This window comes from Lampetra fluviatilis, chromosome 38, assembly GCF_964198595.1.
Source record: "Lampetra fluviatilis chromosome 38, kcLamFluv1.1, whole genome shotgun sequence".
Lineage (NCBI taxonomy): Eukaryota > Metazoa > Chordata > Hyperoartia > Petromyzontiformes > Petromyzontidae > Lampetra > Lampetra fluviatilis.
Genome location: NC_136312.1, coordinates 9,724,948 through 9,752,616, shown reverse-complemented (window position 1 = coordinate 9,752,616; position 27,669 = coordinate 9,724,948). Strand labels below are relative to the sequence as shown.

At 45.0% G+C, this 27,669-nt stretch overlaps 2 protein-coding genes across 5 annotated transcripts in view; one reads left to right on the top strand and one right to left on the bottom strand.

The window, feature by feature from the left end:
• Positions 1–84: 84 nt before the first annotated feature.
• LOC144945619 (calcium-independent phospholipase A2-gamma-like) lies at positions 85–15,848 on the bottom strand. 3 transcript variants are annotated; one of them, XM_078874149.1, is made up of 12 exons: positions 15,716–15,848; positions 12,828–13,689; positions 11,599–11,701; positions 10,527–10,715; positions 9,452–9,601; positions 8,168–8,319; positions 6,409–6,503; positions 4,916–5,087; positions 4,322–4,379; positions 3,416–3,610; positions 2,732–2,936; positions 85–1,507 (listed from the first exon to the last, which is right to left on the bottom strand). In XM_078874149.1, exons 2-12 carry the CDS (start codon positions 13,655–13,657, stop codon positions 1,233–1,235), a joined length of 2,424 nt encoding a protein of 807 aa, XP_078730275.1. In that variant the 5' UTR covers positions 13,658–13,689; positions 15,716–15,848; the 3' UTR covers positions 85–1,232. The 3 variants fall into 3 exon arrangements, with proteins under 3 accessions (XP_078730275.1, XP_078730277.1, XP_078730276.1); XM_078874151.1 differs by having other exon boundaries at positions 11,599–11,674; XM_078874150.1 differs by lacking the exon at positions 15,716–15,848 and adding an exon at positions 15,468–15,601.
• A 1,846-nt stretch (positions 15,849–17,694) lies between these two features.
• The window catches only part of LOC144945618 (sugar phosphate exchanger 3-like), a 32,256-nt gene continuing 22,281 nt past the window's right edge, over positions 17,695–27,669 (top strand). For both annotated transcript variants that reach the window (XM_078874148.1, XM_078874147.1), the window contains exons 1-7: positions 17,695–17,981; positions 20,434–20,543; positions 23,351–23,465; positions 24,652–24,744; positions 25,491–25,574; positions 25,876–26,021; positions 26,751–26,847. In XM_078874148.1, coding sequence (XP_078730274.1) covers positions 20,473–20,543; positions 23,351–23,465; positions 24,652–24,744; positions 25,491–25,574; positions 25,876–26,021; positions 26,751–26,847 — 606 coding nt within the window. In that variant the 5' untranslated portion in view covers positions 17,695–17,981; positions 20,434–20,472. The remainder of the gene's footprint in view (positions 17,982–20,433; positions 20,544–23,350; positions 23,466–24,651; positions 24,745–25,490; positions 25,575–25,875; positions 26,022–26,750; positions 26,848–27,669) is intronic.

Here is a 27,669-nt window from a genome sequence, read left to right as displayed (position 1 = left end):
CCCACCCAGCCCCACCCAGCCCCTCCCCACCCTCCCCACCCTCCCCTCCCCTCCCCACTTAGCCCCTCCCTCCCCAATCCTTCCCTGCATGACGGACGGACGGACACAATAATCCCCTGTGGGCTGGTGTAACCAGGAGGTTCCTACCAGTATAAGAGGTATTACCTGTCTGAGTAAATGAGACAATCGGTGATAACTAACCTCAAAAGGTCCCCAATAGATTAAACACCATTAAAAATATTTAAGTATATTCAATTGTGTTCTCTCCAAAACTAAATCTTAAACAATAATACTGTGTTCGCACATGGCTATGCAAAGTGGCATGCACAGATTTGATGGATCAACAGGAATGTATACTGTTGTTTTCAAATATTTAAAGAGTGATGTAGGCATTCATGCTGAAATTGTCTATGCCATGTTGTAAAGCCTTATGCAAAACACACTTAAGTCCAGTGGTCGTTGAATAAAAACACCTCAGTGAATATTTCCTTTAAACCGTGTGAATTTCAACTGTAAATAAATGGAATATATTCACTCGAGACTGATTTAGGTAACCAAGCCAATTGCACCCAAACAATTCTAGGTGCATTAAATATAAAATAACACTTTGTGCATTTTATCTTATTAAATACGAATATATGAGATCTCTTCATGATTGTGCACCGGCTCACTCTCCTGAGTTGTGAAGACACAGATGGGAGCATCCTCCCCTCTCATCAACTGCCTCGGTAAGGGATATAAAAGTGTCCTGGGCGTGCCCTGAGAACGATTGTTAAAGGGCGCTTTATACATTTAAATTACTATTGTTTTAACCAGGTTGAGCACCAATCACCAGCATAAATCAACGAATAATAATACTGTAATGCCCTTCATCAAGTAATCCTCACTGAGTTGACTCTTTTTTAGGAGCGCCCTATGTTGGGATATTTTGCCAATTTGCTTGACGAATGGGTGACGTGTGGGTGAAGAGGAGTTACTCGCAGAAAACCCACGTGTGCAGAGTGGGGGGTAAACACTCGAAGCTACGCACAGATAGATTCAATAACCAATAATCCATTGCCGTACTGATGTCTCTTGGCCACTTTAAAGCCCAGGTCTACAATGCAAAGACTAACTAACTAATCGACCCAGCTTAGCTTCTGAGATCCAACAGGATCAAGGTCTCTCATGCACGGTGACCTGGTAATAAGCTCACTGGCTGAACCAACTCAGCGAGGGTGACACCTCGCTTGCTACGGACTGAGGGAGGGCCAATCCACGCCTGACATTTTCATCTGCAGCCTGGCGGCGTCAACCATGCGCTGCGTCGATGATCGCGATCGCTCCAGTTGGCGGGTGGCGCGTTGCAGCTTGGGGCCGTTGCGCTGCAGGTAATGCTGGGCGTCCGTGCGCAGTAGCTCCAGGCGTTCCGCCCGGCTCTCATCCAGCTGAACGTCCTCTGAGATGAAGGGGTTGAAGCGAAAGTAGGTGCCGGCGGGAAGCAGCCCGTCCAGTATGGTGTGCACCTCTTGAGAGGGCAACAGTAACAACAGGGTCAGTTGCAGTGAGTAACAAAATAAACAAGCAGACTATACCATTGGAACCTCATTTGCGTCATCTGGTCCAACCCATGTGAGACTAGGCTCTAAGGAAAGCCGTCTCGGGTGTGGACCAATCAACTTCAAGGACAGTGCACATTATCAGAGTTATGTTTTTTTTTTGCATTATGACTGCAGGTATTGTGGTCTATGTAAACATGACTCCTTGTAAAAAAAAGGTGTCAGTTTTGTTGCCAGATAGAAGGGTAAAAAAACAATTATCAAGTAGACTATACACCTGCTTCCCATGTATGTGTGTACTGTAAAACCTCGTTATTTCGGTATTTGATCATTCGTAATTTGGGATAATTCGGTACGGCTGTGCTTTTGGAATAGATACAGTATATTAGTAATTTGCCATGAGCCGGATTGCCGTACCGAATGGTCCAATTTCGGCATGCGCGTGGAGCGACGCCGTGCACCACGGCCAAAACAACGACCTGTTGCTTTGGACTTTACCTTGTTAATGCACTCTGTGCAAGCCAACCCTTTCAGAAATGTCATCTACACCTACATGAAGAAGTAATAGAAAGGGACTCAAGCGTAAATCCCTTGGTCTGCGAGACAAATCCAAAGTTTTGGATATAATTCATGCAGGTGTGTCAATGCCTATGGTGTGTGAAGAGTTTGGAATACTAATTTGTAACAAAAACATTTTTTGGGGGGCAGGAGGCACTGGGGGATACATAATTGGGAGTATTGGACAATTCGGCAAGGCCAGAACATCATATGTATGAAATTAACAAGGGTGTACTGTATGTTGAATTTCTTTTGCACCGTACGTAGCCCACCACGGTAATCGGAGGTGTGAGAGGACATCAAACTAAACGCAAAACGCAGTTCTAAATAATTAGTTTTCAATTTAGATTTAAACGTGCATAGCTCCATTCGTTTCCTAACATTGGAAGGAAGAGCATTCCAGATGGTGCTGCTGATAATAGCATGCACAAATAATGCTCTAAACTCTGCATAGGTGTCGATTTAAAGCTTTCGTGAGAATTATTTTATTATGTTTTATTTTTATTATTTTATTATTTCCATTCTACGTGACTTTACCGAAAGAACCAAGAAGATCTGCATAGGTGGATTAAGGAATCCCCGTTGAAACGGCATATATACCAGGCAGGAACATCCAAAAAAGCGCACGGGCCCACCTTCCGTGTCGGTGGCGCTGCTGATGATGTGCATGAGCTTGGTGCGCAGGCTGGTGTGCGTGAGCGTGAGCGGAGGCACGCGGCCCGCCGGCTCGTGGCGTCCCGTGCCCAGCGACACGAGGCACTGCAGGTGGGAGCCGGGCCACAGCAGCTGAGCCTCGTGCATCGCCAGCGCCGACGGGTTGTTAAGTAGGATCCCCCCGTCCTAAGCGAGCAGCGAGGACAGACAAAATAACTAATACAGTTTAACAAAGAGGAAGGATGAATCTTCTTGGTTCTTTCGGTAAAGTCACGTAGAATGGAAATAATAAAATAATAAAAATAAAACATAAAAAAATAATTCTCATGACGTTTCGGCCACAACGTTCAGACGCTGTCTTCCCGACAGACCTGTTCTTCACCTGAGGACGGCTGCTTGCGTTGTGGCCGAAACGTCGTGAGAATGATTTTATTATGTTTTATTTTTATTATTATTATTTTATTATTTCCATTGTACATGACTTTACCGAAAGAACCAAGAAGATGAATCCCTGCAGTCACGAAAGCTTTAAATAGGAAGGATTAAGCTTTTAAGACCAATATTATCCGTAAAATATTTTTTTTAAGTTAGATTGTGTAAACATAACCATAAGAAGACTAATTGGCGTCTCCTGTTTGTCACGTCTTTCATTAAACGTCGGCTACCTGGTGCAGGTCCTCCCCGAGCTGAAACTCCTGGAAGTACCCCGGTGCCGCGGACGACGCTCTCAGCGCCTCCCACAGGCGGTGGCGGCAGCTGCCCATGTAGTGCGAGCGGGAGCCCGGGGCCAGGTTGTAGCTCCGAAATACGAACGCCTTTAGCGGTGTGCCGCGGTTCACCAGCGTGCTCACCACCGACACCTGGCCGCATGCGTGTGCACACGTGCGCGCAAGAATGATAGCGGTGCAAAGATGCATCGACTCATCACGGTACATCTCATCGAATCGCACGTGCCAGAATCCATGGGTGTTGTCTTACACTTTTAGTTTATTTCGTTTGTACGCTGTGTGTAGTGGTTTCACCAACCCGCACCGACCAGTATGGTCATATCTTGACTTTGGGTCTTTCGGTAAAACCACGTAGATAGAACAAATAATGAGACTAATTATTTTTAATAATCTTGATTTGAAGTTTTCATGACTGCAGTATTTTAATAATGTTATTATTTTTATTACTCGTTCTATCTACGTGGCTTTACCGAAAGACCCAAACAATACAGTATGGTCATGTATGGCAAAATAATCCCCACGAGGCCATCATCCAGCTGTTGATTGACAAACGGGTTGTACATGCATAAGTAACGTGATTGGAAAGCGCATGGTGGGTGACGTCAACTCAATACCACCCCCTCCCCACCCCATCCCTTATACCGCCAACCCCTCCCCCTCGCTCCACCGCCCGTGCTGACCCACAGACCCACAGACCCACAGTCAGCTTGCCCAGTTGTACAACGGTCGCAGCGTCCATGCTCGACACAAGCGGCTTATTAGTCCGTGCGGCGGGCGGGCAGACACGTGAGTTGTAAAGCCTCGTGTGGGTACGACTCACGGGCAGAACGGATGTGCACACACCTTGGGGCACATGGGATCCCGGGCCACCTCGATCATCAGGCTGTCACCCATCTTCTCCCTGCAGGATCGTTGAGTGGGATTAATGTCTCGGCTTATGACCCAGCAATTGTGCACCGCCATGGGGGGATGCAACCCAACAAAGCAAACAGTTGTGGACCCAGGCTGTGTGTAATGAGTTTAAACCTTGATTATTCAAACAATAACAACATAAGTAAAGATAAAAGGCAGTGTTACAGTACCCTAGTTATACCGCTTATATATTTTTTCTGTGTTTTCCCGGTTAATGACATCTGTTACGTCATAAGATGAAGAATCCATGCGGATTTCTCCCAGGGCAGTAGTGTGCAACCCTGCATATTAGAGAACGGCCCATTGAAGCGGATATCACAGAGCCACCTCTGAGATCCCTTTCAATGACCTCTGCTCCACACTGTTCTCACTCAGGATGCCACCAATAGAAACATCTGCCGTGGTCGGACAGCCAAATAGCTATTTCTAATTTCCTCCGAGCTGGAATAACAACAACAGTAAGTGCTATGACAATAACGGCGTCAGACTTGTGTGACAAGTGTCGCCCCCCCCGCGCAGCTCCACCTCAATATCTTCTCCCAGTCGTGGCTGTCGTAGAAGGCGTGGCTCCAGCCCATCTTGACGGTGCCGAGCAGCACGTTCCGCGTGAAGATGTCCGTGCCGAGACGGCGGTACAGCTCGTAGCACTCGGGCAGAGGGATCCGGAACACGCCCAGCATCACCGCCAGCACGCCGCCTGCCGGGACACACGATGTTGGTGGGACTCCACGGACAGACAGAGGTCGTTTCCACCTACGACGTAGTCTTTGTAACAAAGTGATATAATATATATTTTCAAAGAGATATATAAAGCACCTTTCATATTTGTAATCTCAATGTAGATGATGAAAATGCATTGTAGCACCTATTTACACCACTACTGAGACCAAAACTGGACAAGAGCAGGCGGTACAGTGAGCACCATGTCTAGGGGCCTCTGTGTACCCAGTGCTGATGTTGACACACCACTTTAGGTACTGGCATAATATATAGCCGACCTGGAATTGAACCCACGAATCTAGAAATTTAGCACAGCACACGAGCCACTGAACTACTATTCTCCGTATATTGAACCCGGTGACAAGAGCTCGATTTACGCTCACTGCCAATACCAGTGACGATTATCTGAACCGGTCCTGGGCCTCTCCTAGGTCGACTCAGCCTCAAACCAGAACCACGATGTGTTAATATCGCCACTGGGGAGACAAATACGGCCGGGCATGGTGTTGACCACCCACCCCTGCATGTGCTGTGTCAGCACTTGCCCTAACAGCCTGTTAAAGGCTATATGGGGGATTTTGTCTGATTGACACACACATACACACACACACACACATTCACGTATTGTTATACTTGTTTAGTAAAAATATATATGGAATTCGTCAGTACGTAATACATTTATCGAGCATCTGTATTGTCTTGGTCACTACTGAACAACACTGAACTACTATAGCACACAGCTTAAGGTGTTATGTAACTCTCTGGTAAGTTTATATCATGTTTATTTGTTACATAGCCACTTTTTATATACCACTTTGTTTTGCCTGCCTTGTTTATCCTCTTGCAGGTCACCTTTAGTGAGTATCACGCATGCCACAACACCCCTGCACCGCGTGTGAACGCTGCCACTGATATAACCGGTGGTCACGATGAACGAGCTATTTTCAACAGCAGCGGCAGCAGCACTGCATTCTAGGAAAACAAGTATTTATGGCACATGTAGCCTGCACACAGCGTGCCACCTACGGCCGGGTCGACTTGAAAACAAAGCCAGGGCAGGGTATGGGCGGTGACATGGTCTAGCGGTAGCACGTTGGCTGCTTGTTGCAGAGGTAATACTGCGCGGTCTAATAACCATGATAATAAAATGTGCTTCACACTGGACGAAAACATATTTATATTTACGCAGGCACGGTAAATCCGCAACCCACGTTAATAATCCACCCGTGGATAATAATCATTGAGACTTAACTGTATGCACGAATGTACACCCGCTTGCGAGGGGGGCGTCTACCGACCTGTGCTGACCCCGCAGACGTAGTCAAACATTTCGTGGACTCGTTTCCCAGTCAACCTGGTGAGTGCCTGCAGGGTTTCCAAGGCGACCAGGCCCCTGCGCGGGCAACGTCAACACACAGCAGCGAGGTCGGGTCAAAGTTGTTCCGAGCGCAAAGGTTTTATCGCGGCAAAACAGGTCGTTTACAGTTCTGCGCACACGCCGTTTCTGGAAAGCCCCATTCTCATGGAGGAAGAACATTTAAAACATGTCCCTGTCCCGACCGGGTAAGTTACAATGACGTGAAACCATCTTTGTCGAAAATACCCGTGAGCATAATTAGATGGGGAACGTGCACGAACGAGTATCACCGACAGGTCGATTCACGTCACCACTCACGGAAAGCATGTTTTACATTACAAGGGCACCCGAACGATCAGGTTGCAACTGCACACTTTCAGATTTAGACGCTCGTGTGTGGCCTTTGTTTAAAGATTCGAGCACTGCTTGTTTACCTTACGAACACGCTCGTTTCACTAAGCCTTTATCACATCATGCAAAAAGACATCAGCAGTCACTGAAGAAGTGGATTGTGGTGCTTTAGTCTTAGGTCACCATCAAAATACATTTCAATAGGACCGACTGACAGGCAGATGGAGACCCAAAATGCACTTTAAAGAACTGCTGCTGGTTTCTGCATAATGCATAAAAGCTGAGAGTTTTTACACGTTTCTGTGCATTCTTTGAAATGCACGGTTCTCTGGTTAGCACTATTTGCTCTGTTATTGTGGGCTCTTCTCATTATGCACAGATTTAATTGAACACGTCAGTCCAGATTTTGTCAAACTCCGGTGTTGACGCTCCTTTACAGAGCGCCGAACGCAAATGAAGGTCGTGAATGAAGTAAAGAGAAAGTGATAGAAAAGTTTTACTTTGTACCGTATTGTTAGTTAAGTGGCAGCCAAGGAATAAAGCGCGCACATAGTACATCCACCGAGGAGATGGAACAATAAAATCAGCTCGTACGCAGATGCTCAGTGGATTGCTACACGACAGTGTGCATGTATGTTGAACTTCTTTCGCACCGTACATAGCTAACCGTGCTATTTGGAAGTGCGGGGGAAGAACACACTAAACACAAACATTAGTTCTAAAGAAAGTAGTTTTCAATCCAGATGTAAAAGTGCATCGCTCCAGTGGCTATAGACTTGTATGAAAGGTGGCTATGGCTTAGGGGAGCTTCATCCAGCAGGGAATTGACCGTGGTTGATGATGAATCTGAAGAATCGTTGCATGAGAAGTTCCCCTAAAAAATAATTCTAACGATGAAAATGTTATCACAGCCTTACAATGTCTAACTCCACCTCCACTTTATATACAGGAGCTTGCCCCTTAAAGGTCTTTAAGATCTGTCAATTGTGCCCTTTCATGCACTCCTCAATCCTGGTTGCGTTCTTGGGGTGATCGGGCATTGACTGTGGTGGCCCGCTATTTGTGGAACTCCCTACTAGCCCCCCCCACCCCCTACGGTTTTGGAACTCCCTACTGTTAGAAATCAGGCTCTTGGACAGTGTTGATAGAAACCTATCTTTAAAAAAAAGCTTTCTTCTAATCGGCTTTGATCCTCTCTGGCTCTTAATCTGCCAATCACCTTATTGATTACCTTCATCGCTTTCACGCAGGCCGCCTTCAGACATTGTGAAAGGCGCCTAATGTGAGCAAAATTATTTTTGTAACGGCAACCCTCGGGGAGCGTTCCGTTACCTGGTGCCGAGCGTTACCTGGTGCCGCCGCCGTCGATGGAGAGGATGCGGATGCCTTGACCGCGCACGGGCTCCGTGTAGCCTAGCAGCGCCAGCGCCTCGCGCACACATGCCTGCAGCGGGGGCTCCGCAGGCTGCAGCAGGCGCAGCAGGGACTGCACGGCTCCCTCCTGCCACGCAGCAGCACGTGCACCGTGAACGACACGCTTTCATTTTCGGGGGTAGTATTCCACCAATTGTATCACACATTGTGGGGAATCCCACCTCTTCCAGCCAGCGTGGAAGAGTCGACAAAATACCCTTCATGAGGGGCTCGCCAGAGCTCTCTCCATGAGAGGCATTTCTGATAGCAGTGGCGTTGACAAGTAATTGCAGGGCTGCGCCTTTATCTTAGTTATTGAACTTTACGATGCGATTTTAATTTGAGTCTAAATGCGACTCTTTACAGTAGAGTGAGATGATGAAAATGAGATGACAAGGAAGAGGTAGAGAGATTGCACGGAGGGGAGAATAATAAGATGAGTGGTATCTTCAAATAGATCCTGTGATTGGATTAGGAGAAAATGAAGGGATTAGAGTACTGGGGGTTGGAGATGTCGTCTTTTTTGCCGCTTGCTGCAGAGGATCGCAATACTGTAGGCAAATCAACCAATTTACACGAGCCGCCCGCTTTTAAGTGAACTTTGTGGCCCATTGTGTGCCAGTGTCATGGTTCAAATTTTCCAAATGAGAAAAATGTATACGAATTGGTTAAAACAACACAGAAACTTTGTCCTCTATTGGCAGTCGACACGCATTTGCGTATATCTTTGCACCATTAGAATGGCGCAGATACCACATGAACCTGATATCTATATATATATAAAAGGGAATTTTGTGAATATGTGTGTCTGTTCGAAATGTTTAACATACTTCCCAACATGCAACAAACTTGAAATTTGGCATGTGGGTAGCTTCCAGACTGTATACAATGCAAAAAGTATAAAAATAGATGTTTTTATATTGGAGGGGGGGGGGGAAATAATGGATATAATATATTGCACAAGTGAGCGGCAGCGTGACGCAGTGTGCCTGCTGACGTCACGCATCCCCCCACCCTCCGCGTAGGCCGTGTATTAATCAAGACAAGTCTCGGGCGAAGCCGGGTAGTAAAGCTAGTTTTTTTTAATAACATTTACTCGCAGGAGGATTCTGAAGATCCATGCGAAATTTGGTGATGAGGATGACTTTTTCTATTTCATTTTAGGAGCCAAACGAAGCCACCCAAGCCACCACAACCACCACCACCGCCACCGCCCTCACCTTGACGGCGACACTTGCCGTGTCTCCAAACTGCAGCAAGTGATCACACAGGTCCCCCACGGCGGAGAGGTGTGTGCCGCAGGAGAGAGGCCGTCGCAAGGCGCGCACCAGGGTGCGCGTCCTGTTGTCCACGCTCACCCGCGCCACGATCTGCCGTGGAAGACAACGCCGCCGATAAAACGGTTCGCGTGCGTGCATGGAGGCTTTCAATACCCGGGATTGTGCGCAAGGTCGGACGTGATGGCAACCCAGCTTAAATATACGCTCCAAGCCTGGTGGTGTTTCATTCAGACGCTGTCTTCCCGACAGACCTGTTCTTCACCTGAGGACGGCTGCTTGCGTTGTGGCCGAAACGTCGTGAGAATTATTTTATTATGTTTTATTTTTATTATTTTATTATTTCCCTTCTACGTGACTTTACCGAAAGAACCAAGAAGATGAATCCCTTCCACGTGACTTTACCGAAAGAACCAAGAAGAACCAAGAAGATGAATCCCTGCAGTCACGAAAGCTTTAAATCTAAACGTGACAGCAAAGTTTCACGGCACCAAGCGTCGTGATTATTAACCCTGTCCTTCTGCTGTTATTTGTTTGGCTTTCAGCAATCAATGTGCACCGATTGAAAACTCTCCTCTTCATGCACAGAGGCCAGTTGCTTTCCCATGATCTCACTTTGATTGTATTATCAGCCAGAATATGCTGTTTTTATCGTTAACAAAAAACACAATAAACAGATGACACACACTTCAACATTAATAGTTTACATTCGGGGATTGCGGCAATATCGTATTTCATGATACGTTACGATTTAAAATGTCACAATATGAGAATTATCGCATTAGCTTTGCATTGCTTTGTAATCGTTTCACAATTTTAGCGCATTGTGTGCTTGTCTGTACATCCGGGACGAAGGAAGATAACTTAAAAGTTTAACTTCAGTTCACTCTAACAACTGCAACTTTACATTCTGTAACGATAATGCACATGCCGTCACTTAAACTACATTTAATTCAGTAATTGTGAGAGCTATGGAAATGCCAGATGTGTGAAGAAAAAAATCGTTTCCAGTGCCCACCTTCTCACGCTGGAGGCTGATTCTGCGGCCCTTCTCCTCCGTGACCCGCGGGGCGATCGTCCCAGGAGCCGGCTTGGCGGACTCCAGTGCAGAAGGGGCAGCCGAGACAGCTGTGAGCGACGTGCCAGCCTGAAGCTGCAATCCTCTCCCCGCCACCTCTGAGCGAACATCCACACTCCCCTCCGCTCTCTGTGACATCAGCCGACAAAAGCGTTCTGAAATATTAAGTGCTACGAAATTTCTTTGCTCGGGTGTGACGACGGCACCGTGATAATGCAAGCGAGCAAGTGGCGGTTATCCTGCATTAAAAATGGATTCCACCTTTTCCATCTTTATGGGATAGAGTGTGTTGCCCTCACATGTGTGGGTTTTCTGTTAGTGCTCCAGTTTCCTCCTATTTGTGAACATTCATTTATTGGCCGATTACACCTTTAATAGAAAGAGGATCGCAGAGCAAATTGTTGGTGCTGCCTTCCCGCTTGTCTGTGGTTCCTCGAGCCTCCGAGTTGTTCTCTTTCTTTGAGGATGAGTGAATACTGTGCGGTGTATTATACACTGACATTATTATTTATGGGCCATCTTTGTACACATTATTGTATGTTACAGTCACATGCCCAATGCATAATCACCACATGTGGAGCCACCTTTCTCAATTCACAAATGGACGAGAGGCTCCCCATTCCGTGTGGGTCGTTTTACCACATTTCAACATGCCCGTTCAAGCAATCTTGCAGGTTTCTCACTTGCTTAGCTTCTTTGATCTGATGAGATCGGTTATATGCAGGATGAATTGATTGGAAATGAACATTTTCCTCAATAGTAGAGAAACGAAGGGATCAGTCAACTCTTGACAGACCAGAAATGGATCCCAAAACTGACACTCAGCCACAAAAAGTACATGAGATGAACCAGTGCCCTATGCAAGCTTCACCTTGCGAGCAAGGTCACTGGCTGAGGTGACCACAGACTGTAAGGGGTAGGTGAGGAGGTTTGTGAGGCCTTTCCTGGCCCCCTCGGGTGCTCTGGATGCTGATGAAGGTGGCAGGACGGCCTGCTCTGGATTTTAACTCACGCTGGGGTCAGAGGTCGGAGTTGCTGCGGCGACCTGTGCCGTTGCGGTGCCGGAACCCTTTTCTGAGCTCAGGTTTCTGTAAAATGTGAACGAAATTAAATTTCTAAAAAAAATAAAAAGAAAACAATAAAATATTCTTTAGTAACATGCAATAACCACATCGTTGTAATGCGGTATGTAATTATGAAAAGTAATATTTAAAACAACTTTTTTTTAAACACGCTTTTGTAAAATGTACTAGTAATGGGAGAACGCCACGACTCCAAAAAGTGGCCCCGAAGCTTGCCATAACGTAAGGGACCGTGGCCAATTACAGCTAACATCAGTTGACCGTGGACAATTAGACCCAAGCCGAAACATAACATACAAAAAAGAATGTTTAAAAATATGTTTTTTCTTTTTTATGATCGTATTGTCATCAGTATGACATAAGTATAACAAGTTTGCAGTCAATACCACATTGGGAAGTGGGTTAAAATTGAGTTACAAGATTTGAGGATACAACAACGACAACAACAGACAGAGTGAGTTAAATGAAAGCGTGTAAAAACAAACATTTTCATAGTCAACCACTTTATAATAACTGCAGGATGAAGGCCTCCCCACACTCGCCATCCATCATGGTCCTGCAATACAACAATCCATCTCCCTGCTGCACTTATGTCATCGCTCCATCTCCATGATGGCCATCCTCTTGGGCGCAGTCTCTTTTAGGTTCCCCAGAATCCATTCAGTAATTTCACAGCAGCATGACCCCATGTTGTCCAATAACAGCTGCACAAGACATTTTACGGAACTTCTCATTAATCCAAATAAGTCGCCTTTTTATCTCTCAAAAAATGCGTTTGTGAGTGTTGTTTGCGAGGACCAATCTCAACTCCCCCATAGCTTATCCGATATGACACTGGCCGCATTCGTAGTGATTTGGTCATAGACGTTAATTCACAAAGATCCATCGATAGTCACGCCGCAGATTGTTGAAGTGCTCATCAGCGAGCACATATTCAGGCCGGAACGGCACAAGTGCTAATGTTTACACATCACACCAGGTAATCATTTGAGGCTGCATCACCCTAGAGGAGGCCCAGAATCGCAGAGTTCGTAGTGCAGTGTGCTGACCTCTAGACTACTGCTCCACCCAATGAAATCACACACACACAAAAAAAGACAAATATGCCCTGTATAGCCTTATAGGGCAAGCACTGCATTACACTCGCACACACACAAACCTGTATCGGCTGAACTCCCCGGTTCTGAAGTGGGACCTCACCACCTGCTGGGAAACCGAGCCCCCTGTCGCTGGCACCGGCACTGCCGGTGGGGACGCCGCTGGCACCCGCCCGTCTCCCCAGAAGTAATCGTTGACGTGCCTCGCCAGGTACTGGTAAGTCTCGCCAAAATTTGTGGTGAAATAGCTAATGTGGAAGAGACCGGATCCCGTGCTCACAGTTACGTCATCCGCCGCAACTCGGCGGCCCTCAGGCCCACTGGTTGGGGCCGCAGGCTCAACCGGGTCCAGTTTCCCGCTGGGCATCTCGCTCGTTGGGAGAGGATTCGTCGGTGTCGCGCCGGGCCTGGCCTGGCCCACGTCTCCGCCAGACGAAGTGACGCTCGCATGGTAGACACGGCCAACCTCCACCACCGCGGCCGCCTCCACTGACGTGGTCGCATTCTCGCGGGAGGCTGACGATCGGCCCACCATTGTCAATGCCGTCCTCACCTCCTCCTCTTCTTCTTCTTCCGTTTCCGCAGCGCGCCGCGATTCCCGACGCGAGCTGAGAATCTGCCGCTGGAGGCCCGAGCCGACGCTGTGTACCATGGCGGACACGGAGGCGACGGTGTCCTTGAGGTAGGAGGACCTCCCTCCGGCATGCACGTGGATGAGCCGGAAGCACTGGCACGCCTCGGCGCGCCTCAACGTCACGCTGCCCGGCCGCGTGGCGACCCGGGCGATGGGGCCGCCGGGGGCAGGCGCGGGCGACGGTTCGCCCAGCAGGCGTGGCCAAGCGCCACCACCACCGCGCCAATTCTTTCGTGGGATGGACGTCCAATCTCGCATGGTGGCGGCGCCGCAACAGTGAAAGCAACTCCCTGCGAGAGACGGCAGACGGGTCATTGGGTTCCCAGGTCACTCGGTTTTTTTTTTCAAATAATTGCTGAAGCCCGGCATTTAAAAATAAAGCGCAAAGTTGAGATAGAAGGGAGCCTCCTCGTAACCGTGCAACATTGGATCAACGTTTCATCTTCACTGTGTTGAGCCAAAGACATGCCATGAAGAGAAATCCAGTTTAAAATTGTTTGTACAATTATCACATTTCTCAAAGTAAATTACTGTACTTCCCCCACATTAAAAGAACACAATGTTTCTCTCCCCCTCATCGCGGTGTTCAAGACTGCTCCTTTGGCAGGCGTATAGGGTGTGTCCCTGCCCGAGCACGTCATTTATATGGCACATGTTATGTATATGGAGGAGGAAATTGTTCATTCCAGTGTTCACTCTTTTCCTCTCATTTTATGTGTTTAAATACAGTATGTGTCTATGCTTTGGGAGGTTCGGGGATTCGATTGGTACCGTTATTTTGACTCGGGTCATTAAATAGTCCGGTAATCTTCCCCAAGAGAAGCAATATCACGCAGTAGGTCGATTCTGATTGATATGTTTTATATCGTGGATATTTTTTGTCTAGAAATTACGGTGTTCGCTAATCCGACGCAAGCATGCGACACTTTTGGAGGAAATGTGTTTTTGGAAATCTTAGGTGTAATGACCAGTTTATTACTGCCGATGACAGAAGATCCAAACATCAAATATGGAAAACACAATGAAAAAAACACCGATGTAATTCAAAAATATATCAGCTTCTTGTACCCAGGACACGATTGACTAAAGAAGCAATAAAAGCCACCCAACAAATGAGCCACCTACAAAATCTGGAAGATCTCGGAATCTCGGCAAGTTTGAGCCTGGATAATACTTGTGGATGGGTAGAACACCGAACATGAAACCGGTGCTGTAGTCTACTGTGGGACAACGTTGCCAGCAGAGGGCAGGGCAGTAAAATACATTGTTGTGCTGGCCTTCGATGGCTCCACGTAAAAGCTCCATATCTTTATCAACCCGCACTGACCAGCAAGTTGAAGTATGGTCAAACAAACGGAGTTGTGTACGCACGACATTCAAATGGCCTGCAGTGCCACTAACAGTCATTATCGGCCCTGACCTCTCTCCACTGCTGGATGAAGGCCTCCCCCAAAGCCGTCGCCCTCATCTCACGATCCTACGATCTGACAATCCACCTGAGCGCCTGCACTCGAGATGATTTGGTCGCTCCGTCTCCGCGGTGGAAGTGCTTTCTGGAACATTCCCTCCTCTGGCAGTACAGTAATGATAAAGTGATAACGAACTAAAAACTGAAACTAGTGCTGTGATATTCAGTGCTGTGATTACATACTGTACCGACAGCCTTCGAATAATAAACTATGGCAACTCTCAACACACTTGTACTACTAACACACATCAAGTTCAAGTTCATTCATTATGTATAGCCCTGAGCCATTCGGCTCTTGAATCGGGTGCAACCGCAACAAAAAAAACATGAACAAGAAAACATCTTAAAGTGACTATGTGACTGTGTAAACAGAAAATCCAAGAAAAGACAGCAAAATATTGCAGAAAAAGCACTGTACACCAACGCTGTGTGCAAAAATCCCAGTGGGATGCAAGTCAAACAACAACAACCACAAGACAACTTAGATTAAGGCCATCAGCCTTACTCCGTACTACAACAAACATGGCCAAACCAAAAAACTTTTCGAAATCACCAAAATAAAGCCATGAAAGCAATGACACAGTGATATACAATCATTACCGTATCGTTTTGAGGCCCCAGGACCTTGTTCAAGATAATGAATCGTCACCGGCGTTGACCGATCGAACTCGGGTCGCGGAGTTTTTTGCGCGGCGCACTTACCGCTACATTACCGCTCCTCTCATAGGATAACAAGCATGGTAACAAAGCCAAAGATCCCCCAAGCATAGCCTTGACAGACTGTCGGGACAAGCTCTGTTAGCGAGTAACATGGTAACACACACACGGACAAACCACCGTTACCATACCCAGGAAAGAGGGCCTCCTTCGTATGGCAGAGATGAAGACTGGGGGGGGAGGGTCTTCCAAGTGGCAAACGTGAGGTCACTTCACCCAAACGTCAGCATCGGACGTTGATGACAAAAACACCGTCCGTGTGGCCGTGTGGGTTAGTGGTTTGGGTGAGTGGGGTGTGTGGTGGGTGTGTGTGGCTGGGAGGTGGTCACGAATTCGTGGCCCACCCATTGGCCAGTGCCGCCTGTTGCTATTGATGACAAAGGTACCGCCCATGTGGGTGTGTGTGGGAGGTGGCCACGAATTCGTGGCCCACCCATTGGCGGAGCGCCGCCTGTTGCTCTTGATGACAAAGGCACCGTCCATGTGTGTGGGTGGGAGGTGGCCACGAATTCGTGGCTTACCATTGGCGGAGCGCCGCCCCTTGCTCTTGATGACAAAGGCACCGCCCATGTGGATGTGGGTGGGAGGTAGCCACGAATTTGTGGCCCACCCATTGGCGGAGGGCCGCCCCTTGCTCTTGATGACAAAAATACCGGTCCGTGTGGGTGGTGTAGTGGGAGGTGGCCACGAATTCGTGGCCCACCCATTGGCCAGTGCCGCCTGTTGCTCTTGATGACAAAGACACCGCCCATGTGGGTGTGGGTGGGAGGTGGGCCACGAATTCGTGGCCCACCCATTGGCCAGTGCCGCCTGTTGCTCTTGATGACAAAAACACCGTCCGTGTGGGTGTGTGTGGGAGGTGGCCACGAATTTGTGGCCCACCCATTGGCGAACTCCGCTTGCTGTGTTGACAAAGGCACCGCACGTGTGTGTGGGTGGGTGGATGGGAGGTGGCCACGAATTCGTGGCCCACCATTGGCGAGCGTCGTGCTCTTGACGTACCACCCCACCACGATCAGCAAACATGCCCCGGGCGGTACCCACCACCACCTGGCAATTGCAATTTTAACTACACGGCACTGGCTGCAGTGCCAAGTTACTACCACCCAGAGTGCTGGTCAACGTACAAGGGCTCCCCCATCTTTTTTAATGCTAAACTATCGTCGCATGGTGCGCAGGGAGGTTTCGTGGGTTGGATCCAGATCCCCTGAGTTGGACCTGAAAACTCAATTTCCGTGTACAATAATACGGGGTAAACAACCCGTATGGGTCGACAGCTATGAATAAGGTAGCAACTTCCGTGACAACCCTTACGAATTGACACATGTATATATTTAGGTGATCTAACCCAAAACAAACCTGTATCATGGCTGATATTGGTCGCGAAAGCCCACGTGTTAAACTAACTATTAACGGGGCTTGACAACTGTGAGTTTGGAATTTGTTGTTGCGGCTAACTTTAAATAAATAAACAACAATATGTTGAATTTTGATTTAAAGCTTTCGTGACTGCAGAGATTGATACTCTTGGTTCATTCGGTAAAGTAACGTAGAAGGGAAATAATAAAAATATAAAACAATAAAATTCTCACGACGTTTTTTTCAAATTTTCTTGTTGTGGATTTCACACCTGATGATGATTGCTTGTGTTGCAGTCGAAACGTCGTGAGAATTTTTATAGTTTTATATTTTTATTATTTTATTATTTCCCTTCTACGTGACTTTACCGAATGAACCAAAATTAATAACAATATACTCTTAGTTTTTTTCGGTAAAGCCACGCAGCTAAAAATAAAATAATAGAAATAATAATTGAACTAAAATAATAAATCACGACGTTTCGGAGGCAACACAAGTCTCCGTCATCAGGTGGGACCGTCACTTTTATTATTTATTTTTACCTACGTGACTTTACCAAAAAAACCTAAGAGTATGAATCCTTGCAGTCACGAAAGCTTAAAATCTAGAATTACAGTAATAACAATATGTTGGCCGCCATCTTGGGTAGGTGCCTCCTACATGCGATGGCCAATGGCCGCCGTTACCTCCCCCTACGCAAGATGGCGTCGTTGGCTTCATTACTCTCCCCCCCCCGCCGCCACACACGATCGCGATTATAGAAGCCTCCGCTTCTCCCTCGTGAAGACGAGAGAGTGTGTTTGTGTGTTTACAGGTTAATTATTAAACAGCCTTTTAGAAAACCTGCTCGGCGGTGAGGGTTTTGTTGTTAAACGAAACAAAAATCAGCGTTCGTCGTCAATTCTCGCGTTTTGTGGTGAAAATAAAAATGAAAAATGCGGCACTTTGATGCGTTTCCTACGAAGGGGGAAGAAGGGAGATGAACGGCGATGAATGATCGCGTGAGGCGTCTTGGCAAGGAGATAAACATTGACGAAGGTACGTGCCTATCGATTTGACGACGAGTTTCTAATTGAAAGTTGCGTTACGGTTTCGCCAGCTGTGTGTGTGGGATAATTTCGTGGCTTAAGGCAGCAAATATATAGCCGTGTTTACGGTACAGTGTTATAGAATCCAATTAAGACGATATCATATGGTTTACTACTGTTGACAATGCCTCTGATTCGTAAAATATACGTGATTATTTCTGTATATCGTTTATATCACTGATGTCGCGAAATATCGGAGTCATTTCGCAGCCCTTGATTGACCCACAATAACCAGCGAGGTGAAGTATGGTCAAAATAACCCCCATGACAAACTAAATATATTTGTATTATACTACATTGGCAGTGCTGCAAAACCACAAATAAATGAAACGTACAATAACGGAATGATAAAGCTTCATTACTGCTGTTACCATCATGCTTTTGAGGTCGATAGACTGAGTATCACTCTGTGAAGTGGGCAGAATTTGTTAGTTTTTAAGTTTAATTCATTACACGCTTTCTATTAACTCACTCTGTTGTTGTCTTGTAACTCAATTTTAACCCACTTCCCAATGTGGTATCGACTGCAAACTTGGTATGCTTATGACTTACTGATGACAATACCATATTCTATCATAAAAAAAGAAAAGAAAAATATTTTTAAAACGTTTTTTAAAATATTAATTTTGATACTTACATACCGAATTACCACGATGTGGTTATGGCATGTTAATAATAATATTTTCTTTTTTTCTTTTTATTTATTTTAGAAATTTAATTTCGTTCACGTTTTACAGAAACCTGAGCTTTGAAAAAAGTTTTTTTTATAATGTTACTTATTCGGTATAACCCTGTGAGCCATGCGGCTCTTGACTCGGGTGCAACCGCAACAAACAAAAACATGAACAAAGAACATCTTAAATTGACTACGCGCAACAGAAAAATCCAGGAAAAAAATGGTTTTATCCATCACTGGCTCAGGGCTTCTGTACAGGAAATTATCACATTGAGGAATGGAAAATATTAACCCCTTTCAATCACAGTACTTGACTATCACTCCTAACTCTGACCAAATCAACGCAGAAGGACCCTGCGATTTCGTCAATTCCCGGAAGCCAAGCCACATGCTGGACATGTTGATGGAGTAAAAAGGGGAAATGACTTGGTGGTGTGATATCACGGTAAACAGCATATCTTGGAGGACGTGTGTTTGCATGACAGCAGCTGGTAGAATCGGGTCGAATGAGTAGGCGAAGTTGAATTGTGTTGGCTAGATGACATCCCTTATCTTGCCACCGAATCAGGTTTTGTGTTTGTGTGTGCCTTCTTTCATGCAGCCAGCTATGGCTACAGGGTTTGGTGGTACATGTTGTTTATGTCGTTTATTGTTTATGGCTTTATTTTGGTGATTTCGAAAGTTTTTTGGTTTGGCCATGTTTGTTGTAGTACGGAGTTAGAATGATGGCTTTAATCTAAGTTGTCTTGTGGTTGTTGTTGTTGTTTGACTTGCATCCCACTGGGATTTTAGCACAGCGTTGGTGGACGGTGATTTTTTTCTGGAAGACTTTTCAGTTTTTTCCTGGATTTTTCTATTTGCGCATAGTCACTTTAAGATGTTTTCTTGTTCATGTTTTTGATTTTTGTTTGTTGCAGTTGCACCCGATTCAAGAGTCGAATGGCTCACAGGGCTATACCAAATAAATGAAACTGAAAAACTGAAACAGCACATTGGAGACGAGGGTTGGTGCATCTCGGATTTGTAAAATGCCAAAACCCACTGGGCTGCAGGGTCCTCGGGAGATGACAGCACAGAAAATGTATTATTTGAACCCTTATTTCTGGATCTCTGGGGTTTAACCCTTAATGTGCTTGGGTTGTCCACCCAAGTTTACGTGCCAAACATTAATGCAATTTGCCTAACATCTCAGTGTAGGATCCTCCTGAAAAAAGGCTTGAGACTCGATGAGGTTTTCTTGGATAACCGACACTATTTAAGACCGAAAAAGGAGGATTTCTCCACAATGCTGGCTGTCGCCTGATGAGGCTAGGTGTAATTTCCGGCAATATGTACTCGAGTTGTAAATAGTGTGGGTTTACTCTACAACACAACGACATGCTGAGCCAGTAACTAATTGACGTGTTTCGTTTACGTGACAATCCTTATTAATTGGCTGTGTCGGGTGGTGGTGGATTTTCGACACATTTATATTTATGCGATCTGACCCAAACAACCTTATGGATAATATTGGTCAGAAAAGCCTATGTATTTCAAGTTTCATTTATTAGGTATATCTCTGTGAGTAATGCGGCTCTTGACATGAGAGCTTTCCCAATGTTTTACTACTGGCTGAACGCTTGGACACTTGGTAGCATAGTAGCGGGCTCCTTGCTCATGCTGATTGATCAGTTTTGTTGTTTGTGTGTGTGTGTGTGCATGCATGATTGATTGTGTTTGTCTGCAGGGAAGCTGACTCGAAGTTCCCTTGACACAAAGAGCAATAATGACACCTGAGGCCCCCAGACGGGGCTGGACCCATCACCACTTTTGTGTCTTCCTACTCACCTTCTTTAGGTATCGCTGTGGTCGATGGTGCATTCAGCCCAGACTGTGCAGTCCGTACTTGTTGCTGTGCAATTACATTCATTGGTTGGTTTAAAGCAGTATTGCGGGCCACCTACGCCCAATATTACGTGATATTTCCCATTGTTAATTGCTCTCTTTTAAATGTTACGTCTCTTGTAACCAGTGGTGATGACAAGTTGAAGTTGTGTAACTGCTATGATCGTCGCACATATTTGTTAACAGAATGCAGTTCTGTTGCTCCATCAAACTTATATTCAGCCTTGTACTTCTTCTAGGTCATGTGATCCAACTGTGTTCTTAGAAACGTTCTCCAAATGTTAAGATTCTGTTATTTTATGTGTCCCATGTGTTATTAATGTTGTGGATATTGCCAGCAGTCTTCTTGCAGTGTGTTTCATTTGTGTTTCTTATCTTGGTGCTCTTGCGATATAAAATGCACGTCCATATCACGTGTAGTGTACACTTTTGGTCAATGTCCACTTTTGCAGCTGAATCAATGTTTACTGGTATGTCGATTGTGTTCCAAAATCTAATTTTATTACTTTTTAACCAAGGTTGAAAGCGTTTATACATTATGCGTGTCTGTGCATCCTTAACAAGGGGGGTGGGCGATTAAATACGAACCAAACTGTAGTCTAGAGTCATGTTACCATTCGGGACTTGCCCTATTGGAAAAGGGCAAATTGATCAAAGGGTTGCCCAAAACTTGCACACACATACCAGGTCAAATAAGGACTAGTATTTGTAGATATGCAAGTGCATTGTGGCTTGCCAGACGGCTGCTCGTCAGCTTCCATACTGCAAATAAATTACTTTGGAAGAAATGCCTATATTAAAGTGTTACATAATCCATGCATATGCAATAGATTTCCTAACTTTTGATTGTATCAACCGGGTGGTTTGGTGGCTTTCTCACCCTCTCAGAGTCCAGAGTTCATTGGCTTGAATCCAACATCAGCCATCTGATAATAGTAATCTGTGGGGTCATTATACTCAAGAGAGGCTTGATATACCGTATGAATGTAGAAGAGCCCATCAACATAAGTGCCAATGTCTCCTCCACAGTTATGGAATACAGATCGTTATTATACTAACCCCAACTGATTTGAATACAGGATCAAACACTGTTGAAAATTACGTGCTGTATACATTAAAATAACAATGTAATAGAATTTGCATTGATCATAAATCATCAGCTGTTGAGTGCATAATTCAATGCATATATTGTGAACTTAAGAATAATATGTAATGAAAAGGTTAATCAATTCATGCTTAATGAAAGTGACCTTTAATCAGGAAGTCATTATTAATGTCAAGGTTGTTTTTCAGGACAGGATGTATTGTGATGTTTGGTCAATTTAGTATTTTATGAGTGGGAACACTGGAGCAGCAGGTGAAAACCCCATACATAGGAGGGGACACATTCAAACCTATTCAAACTGTACACACTGCCTACCATAATTTCATCATAATCAATGCTAACCTTAGCAGCAATTTAATTATTATTTGCACCAGCATTTAAAGTAGAATCGGCATCATCATCAACAATGAGCAGCAGAAGAATCGGCATCATCGTGTTTAGTGTCTTCAGCAACCTTGGCCTCATCACCATTATCGACAACATTTGTCAGCAATAGGAGAAAATGAATTGGCTTGATAAGGACATCTATTTTTGCATGCTTGAAAGTGACACATGTTAAAACATACATGGATTAAAAGATCATGTCATTTTTAATATAGAAGTACTGAATTCATGGAAGTTTACTTTCTGAAATGACACTTATACACAAGTAGTCAGTGGTTTTAATTGTGAAAGTTTTGTGAAATTTTTGTCTTTAAGAATAATATTTTAGTATCATAAGCAGGGGCGGTTTCTTCATTAGGGCGATTGGGCGACGCACCACCAATCTCAGCCGTTACTGTGCCTCTGGATATAGTCCAATCAGCGTCATGTCACGTTCTGTGGAGTACCGCCTCTTTTTGGGCGATTTCACTCTGGCTGGGAATCGCCCCGAGTGGTCTCATAGACTTACATTCAAAGATGTTTTTTTTCGAACGGCGGGCGCTGCAATGCATTCTCTATGGCTTCCGGGAGGGCTCGCACTAACGTGCTTACGTCATCATACGTAAGCACGTTTCAGTCAACAATATTATTTGTCGCCACCTAGTGGAATCTTTAATAAAAGAAACTGAGTGGATTGTAATAATAGTGAGATAGAAACACGCAAGATGTATTGTAAGAGTCACTTTATTTTTCATTAATATTAAAGAAGTGAAGTTGCCTTTACATGCTTAAGCTGTTAATTTATCCATTGCATGGGTGGACCTTATCCTTATCAATCATCCAGACATTTGCCCCCCCTGAGAGATTTTGCAGGAGCCGCCACTGATCATAAGGTGCACTTGAACAATGTATCTCAGACCACCGTGCATTTAAATGAGGAAAATAAGTGATAAGTCACCAGGGAAAGGAATACCATCTTGTGACATGATAGAGAACTGGAGAGAGGAGTTTTTTTTTAAATAGATGGGTCTTCCTCTGGGATTTCTAATTCTCCAATGACTGTGAATTCCTAACGCCAAATGGTAGGGAATTATAAAGCTTGGGTGCCATACAAACAGACTCCCCGATCACTCCAAGCTTGATAGCAGCTTGCCTGAGCTGGGCTATGTAATATCTCCCTTGAAAAGAATACTACTTGGTAAGGGGCCAACCAAGTGTGTTTAAAAAAAAAATTGCTATAATGTCTGCCTGTCTTTGTGCATGTCATATATTGTCTCCCCTTGTCTTTCAGCTATGCATTTTTCCACGTGACGCGAAAAACATTTAGCAATGTTAAAGTCAGCCTGTCGGTCCAGTGGACGGGTACACCCACCAACGAATCAACGGGGACCCTATACCCACCAGAGGTGAGATTACACAGACAGTCTTCACTCAGTGCCACATTATAGCCCTGTACCAGTGGTGGAAGTCCACATTCCTATGATCATCATCGGCCATGTCTGTCCACTGCTAGATGAAGGCCTCCCCACGCTGGTGTAATTGGTCACGGTCATGGAATGCCACAATCCATCTCACTCCTGCAAGAAACTAATTTTCACGTCACAAAGTCTTGTCCATCGGTTGTCATCCTTACCAGCGATGTGTCCTGCCCAGCCTTATCTACTTTCCTGAATAGACAAAGCAATGTCTCTGATTTTCATTTATTGCCTATTCTCTCTCTATGCTTCTTTGTGCCCTTTTCCATTTTTGTGAAATTTTCTTTGTCAATGTCCACGTTTGTGATCCACGTGGCATAGCAGGTAATATTCACTGATAAAACATTTTTACACCGGTAGTATGTTGCTTTATGTTGTCAAGTTGGTTTTCCAAAAGTCATAGTTTTCTGAATATTTACATATAAATATATTTTGTCAATCATCAAATTATATTTTAATCGTTCTTCCATTCAAAAAGGGAGGAAAATATATTTTAATAATTACAGACCCATTAGCCCCCCCCCCAAAAAAAAACAACTCTACTATGTATGAAACTGTTCACGAAGTTAACAGGAAACCAAAATAATGGATATTTTATACGCCAACTAACCACATGGGCAAGTTGAATTGGAGAAATGTTTTTTTACCATTGACCGCAGACATGTCACCAATCAGATCCTAGAATAAACACGTTGACATAAATTGCCATTATTCTCGTTTTTTGTAGACTAATGTAAGATTTGATTCGGTCGAAACTACCGCAGTCTTCTAAGCCCTCTCAAACCATGGCCTAATAAAAATAGAAGTCATCAAAACCAATCAGAGCCGCTACACTGGCATTCTGGTTTTATTGCAAACTACAAATCATGAAAAGAGTTAAGTTTAGGATATAACGTTATATCACCAAGGCTATTCCAAATGCCTAAAGCGGAGACCAGTTTCTCTATAGCACAACCAATGTAACTTTCCATTAAGTTCTGCTCATTGTCAATCTCTGGCAGGGCTTTACGCGTATACAATGTTAGTCGCGCATACTGTAACGGCATCACTTGGCTAGATCATTTGCTCTTCCTTGTAATACAATTATACGGTTATTAACATTGATTTCTTCCAACAGGTGTGGTCAGCTCATCAGCTCTTTCCCGACGAAAACAATGCATCGCTCTTCCTGGGAGCGCTGGACACCATCTTCCTCTTCTCGTACGCTGTGGTACATATCAATTTTGAGGAAATTGCACTCCAGCCTCCCCGAATGGTAGAGCAGTGTGTATTGGTGTCTCCATCCTGAGCACGGAGCGTTGGTGCAGTGGCTACTGCACTGCGCTGCGAGCCTGGCGACCTGGCTAACATCCATGGCGAGTGGTCTCTGGGCCTCCCCAGGGGATACAAATAAAGCTGGGTATGGTGCTAACCACACCACACCCCCCTTGTACACCATACTGGTCTCCATATGTATGTATGTATGTTGAACTTCCTTCGCACCATACGTAGCCAACCGTGCTAATCGGAGGTGCAGGGGAAGGACAACAAACTAAACGCAAATAGCAACAAAACACGAAAAGCACTAACAACACTTGCTTATATTCTTGGTTCTTTCGGTACAGTCACGTAGAAGGGAAATAATACAATACACAAGCAATCATACCTGATGACGATTGCTTGTGTTGCAGTCGAAACGTCGTGAGAATTTTATTGTTTTATATTTTTATTATTTTATTATTTCCCTTCTACGTGACTTTACTGAAAGAACCAAGAATATGAATCACTGCAGTCACGAAAGCTTTAAATCAAAATTTAACACTTGCTTACTAACAGGACTTGGCAAAACAGTCTGTTGGCTATATGGGGGTGTGGAATTACTTATGACTTTTACCAAAAGTGTAAAAAAAAAGTGTATATTAATCAAATGATAAATCGTTACACCCATAGTAATAATACACTTTGTGTCGTACACAGGGATTGTACATCAGTGGCTACCTTGGGGACAGGTTTAACCTGCGCCTGGTGCTGACTCTAGGCATGTGCTCTTCTGCTATTGTGGTAAGAAAACCTTCACAACTCTAGTAGTCTGCAGAGATAATCATTACCTGTGCTGTACTACATTACAATTTAGGTTGACCTTTGCCGGACCTCTTTCAAGTCACCTTGGATAGGACACTAAATATATATTATAATAATGTACATCCCACAGATGACAGAGAGTTGACTGTATCCAAAATATAAGCGCTACTTGGTTCTTGTGTGAATGTTTGTCATTGATCAAACTACAATCGGACTATTCGGTACTTCAGCCAGTGTAGGGAGGCTTTGCTCTGCTGTCTCCTCGCTGTGTGTGATGCAGGTCCTGGTGTTCGGCTCTGTGACTGAGTGGCTGGGTTTCTACAGCATGCCGTTCTATGCTGTGATGTGGGCCATCAATGGCTTGCTGCAGTCCACGGGATGGCCTTGTGTTGTGGCCATCATGGGCAACTGGTTTGGCAAAGACAGGTGAAGATAAGTGGCCAGTTCGTTCAGGATGTGCTTCTACTGCCGTTTGGACCACTCTTTCTTCCAATATTAGGAAGCAACTTTTAAATCTAGATTGAAAACTAATTTCTTTAGAACTCCTTTTTGTGTTTATTTTGTTGTCCTTCCCCCGCACCTCCGATTAGCATGGTTGGCTACGTATGGTGCGAAAGAAGTTTAACATACATACACATACATACAAGAGGGGGCTAATATCAGGTGTGTGAGTGTCGACCCTGGATTTCTGTGTTTCCTGGGGCTGAATCTAGGCTTCAGCCGCGTGCGATTAAACCAGGTTCTCAATTCTAACGAGCATGACGCCGCAGCCTGGTGCACTGAGCCTGCAACTTTCAAATATCAACAGATTCCAGTAATATTAATAACGATATTGCTTTATCTTCTTGGTTCTTTCGGTAAAGTCACGTAGAAGAGAAATAATAAAATAAAATAAATAAAAACTATTTTATTATTAAGACAGCGTCAGACGCTGTCTTTCTGACAGACCTGTTCTTCACCTGAGGACGGCTGCTTGCGTTGTGGCCGAAACGCCGTGAGAATGATTTTATTATGTTTTATTTTTATTATTTTATTATTTCTCTTCTACGTGACTTTACCGAAAGAACCAAGAAGATGAATCCCTGCAGTCACGAAAGCTTTAAATCGAGATATTGCTTTACATTCAGTGTGTACATGTGGTGTGTTCTCCAACAGTCGTGGGCTAGTGTTTGGGCTGTGGAGCGCCTGTGCTTCTGTGGGGAACATCCTAGGAGCTCTGCTCGTCTCTGGCGTGCTCCGGTTTGGCTATGAGGTGAGTGGGTGCGATGGGGATACAAATCATGCTGGCCTGCCATTCCATTAAGGGAAGCCTCCCTGTTGTGAGAGAATTCGATTGCAGAAAGAAATGTGTGCACGGGAAACATGTCGGGCGCACGTGATGACACAAGCGGATTAATTCAGCGTGCACATTGATTGACTCTGTGTGTAGCACTGTGGTTACTTTGAAAATAAATACAGGTAGTGCCCGACTTACGATGGAGATGCGTTACGACGACCCCATCGTAAGTCGAAAATATCGTAAGTCGAAAATGGCCTAGCCTACCCAGGAGTCTTAAAGAATGGTGATAATTTAGCAAAACAGAGCAATTTACAGTACCGTACTGTATAAACTATATGCGTACAGTACATCCCGGCAGCGTCCCAAGGTATAGTATCGTACCTCGTACGCTGCTGCGTTTGCCTGCCGCTCGAAATGTAAAATATTTTACAGTTTTGTCATCGCTATCGCCATCGTAAGATCGAAATATCGTAAGTCGGACCATCGTAAGTCAGGGACTACCTGTATATGAATGCGTTATTAGGAATTATTGTGTTAATCTTGCAACCAAAATGAATCAAATCATGCACTGAAGAATGTATTTTACAAAGAAAATTATCTGCATATATTGTATTCGCCTTTGATCTCATCAGATCTCAGAAGCTAGGCAGGGTTGAGCCTTGATAGTGCTTGGATGGACAACCGATATACACACACCCAAAGCAGGTGTTGTAGACTGCTGTGGTGATACAGCAGATGCCATTGCAGCAAAATCTGCTCTTGTACTGCACTTCAAGCTGTCAGGTCTACGCTTAC

Coding starts and splice junctions, on each gene's coding strand:
- LOC144945619 (XM_078874149.1), bottom strand. CDS start 13,657: ATGCGAGATTGGACGTCCATCCCACGAAAGAATTGGCGCGGTGGTGGT. Junction 9,602..10,526: donor TCAGCCTCCAGCGTGAGAAG/GTGGGCACTGGA, acceptor CTTCCACGGCAG/ATCGTGGCGCGGGTGAGCGT. Junction 4,380..4,915: donor GACTGGGAGAAGATATTGAG/GTGGAGCTGCGC, acceptor ACGATCCTGCAG/GGAGAAGATGGGTGACAGCC.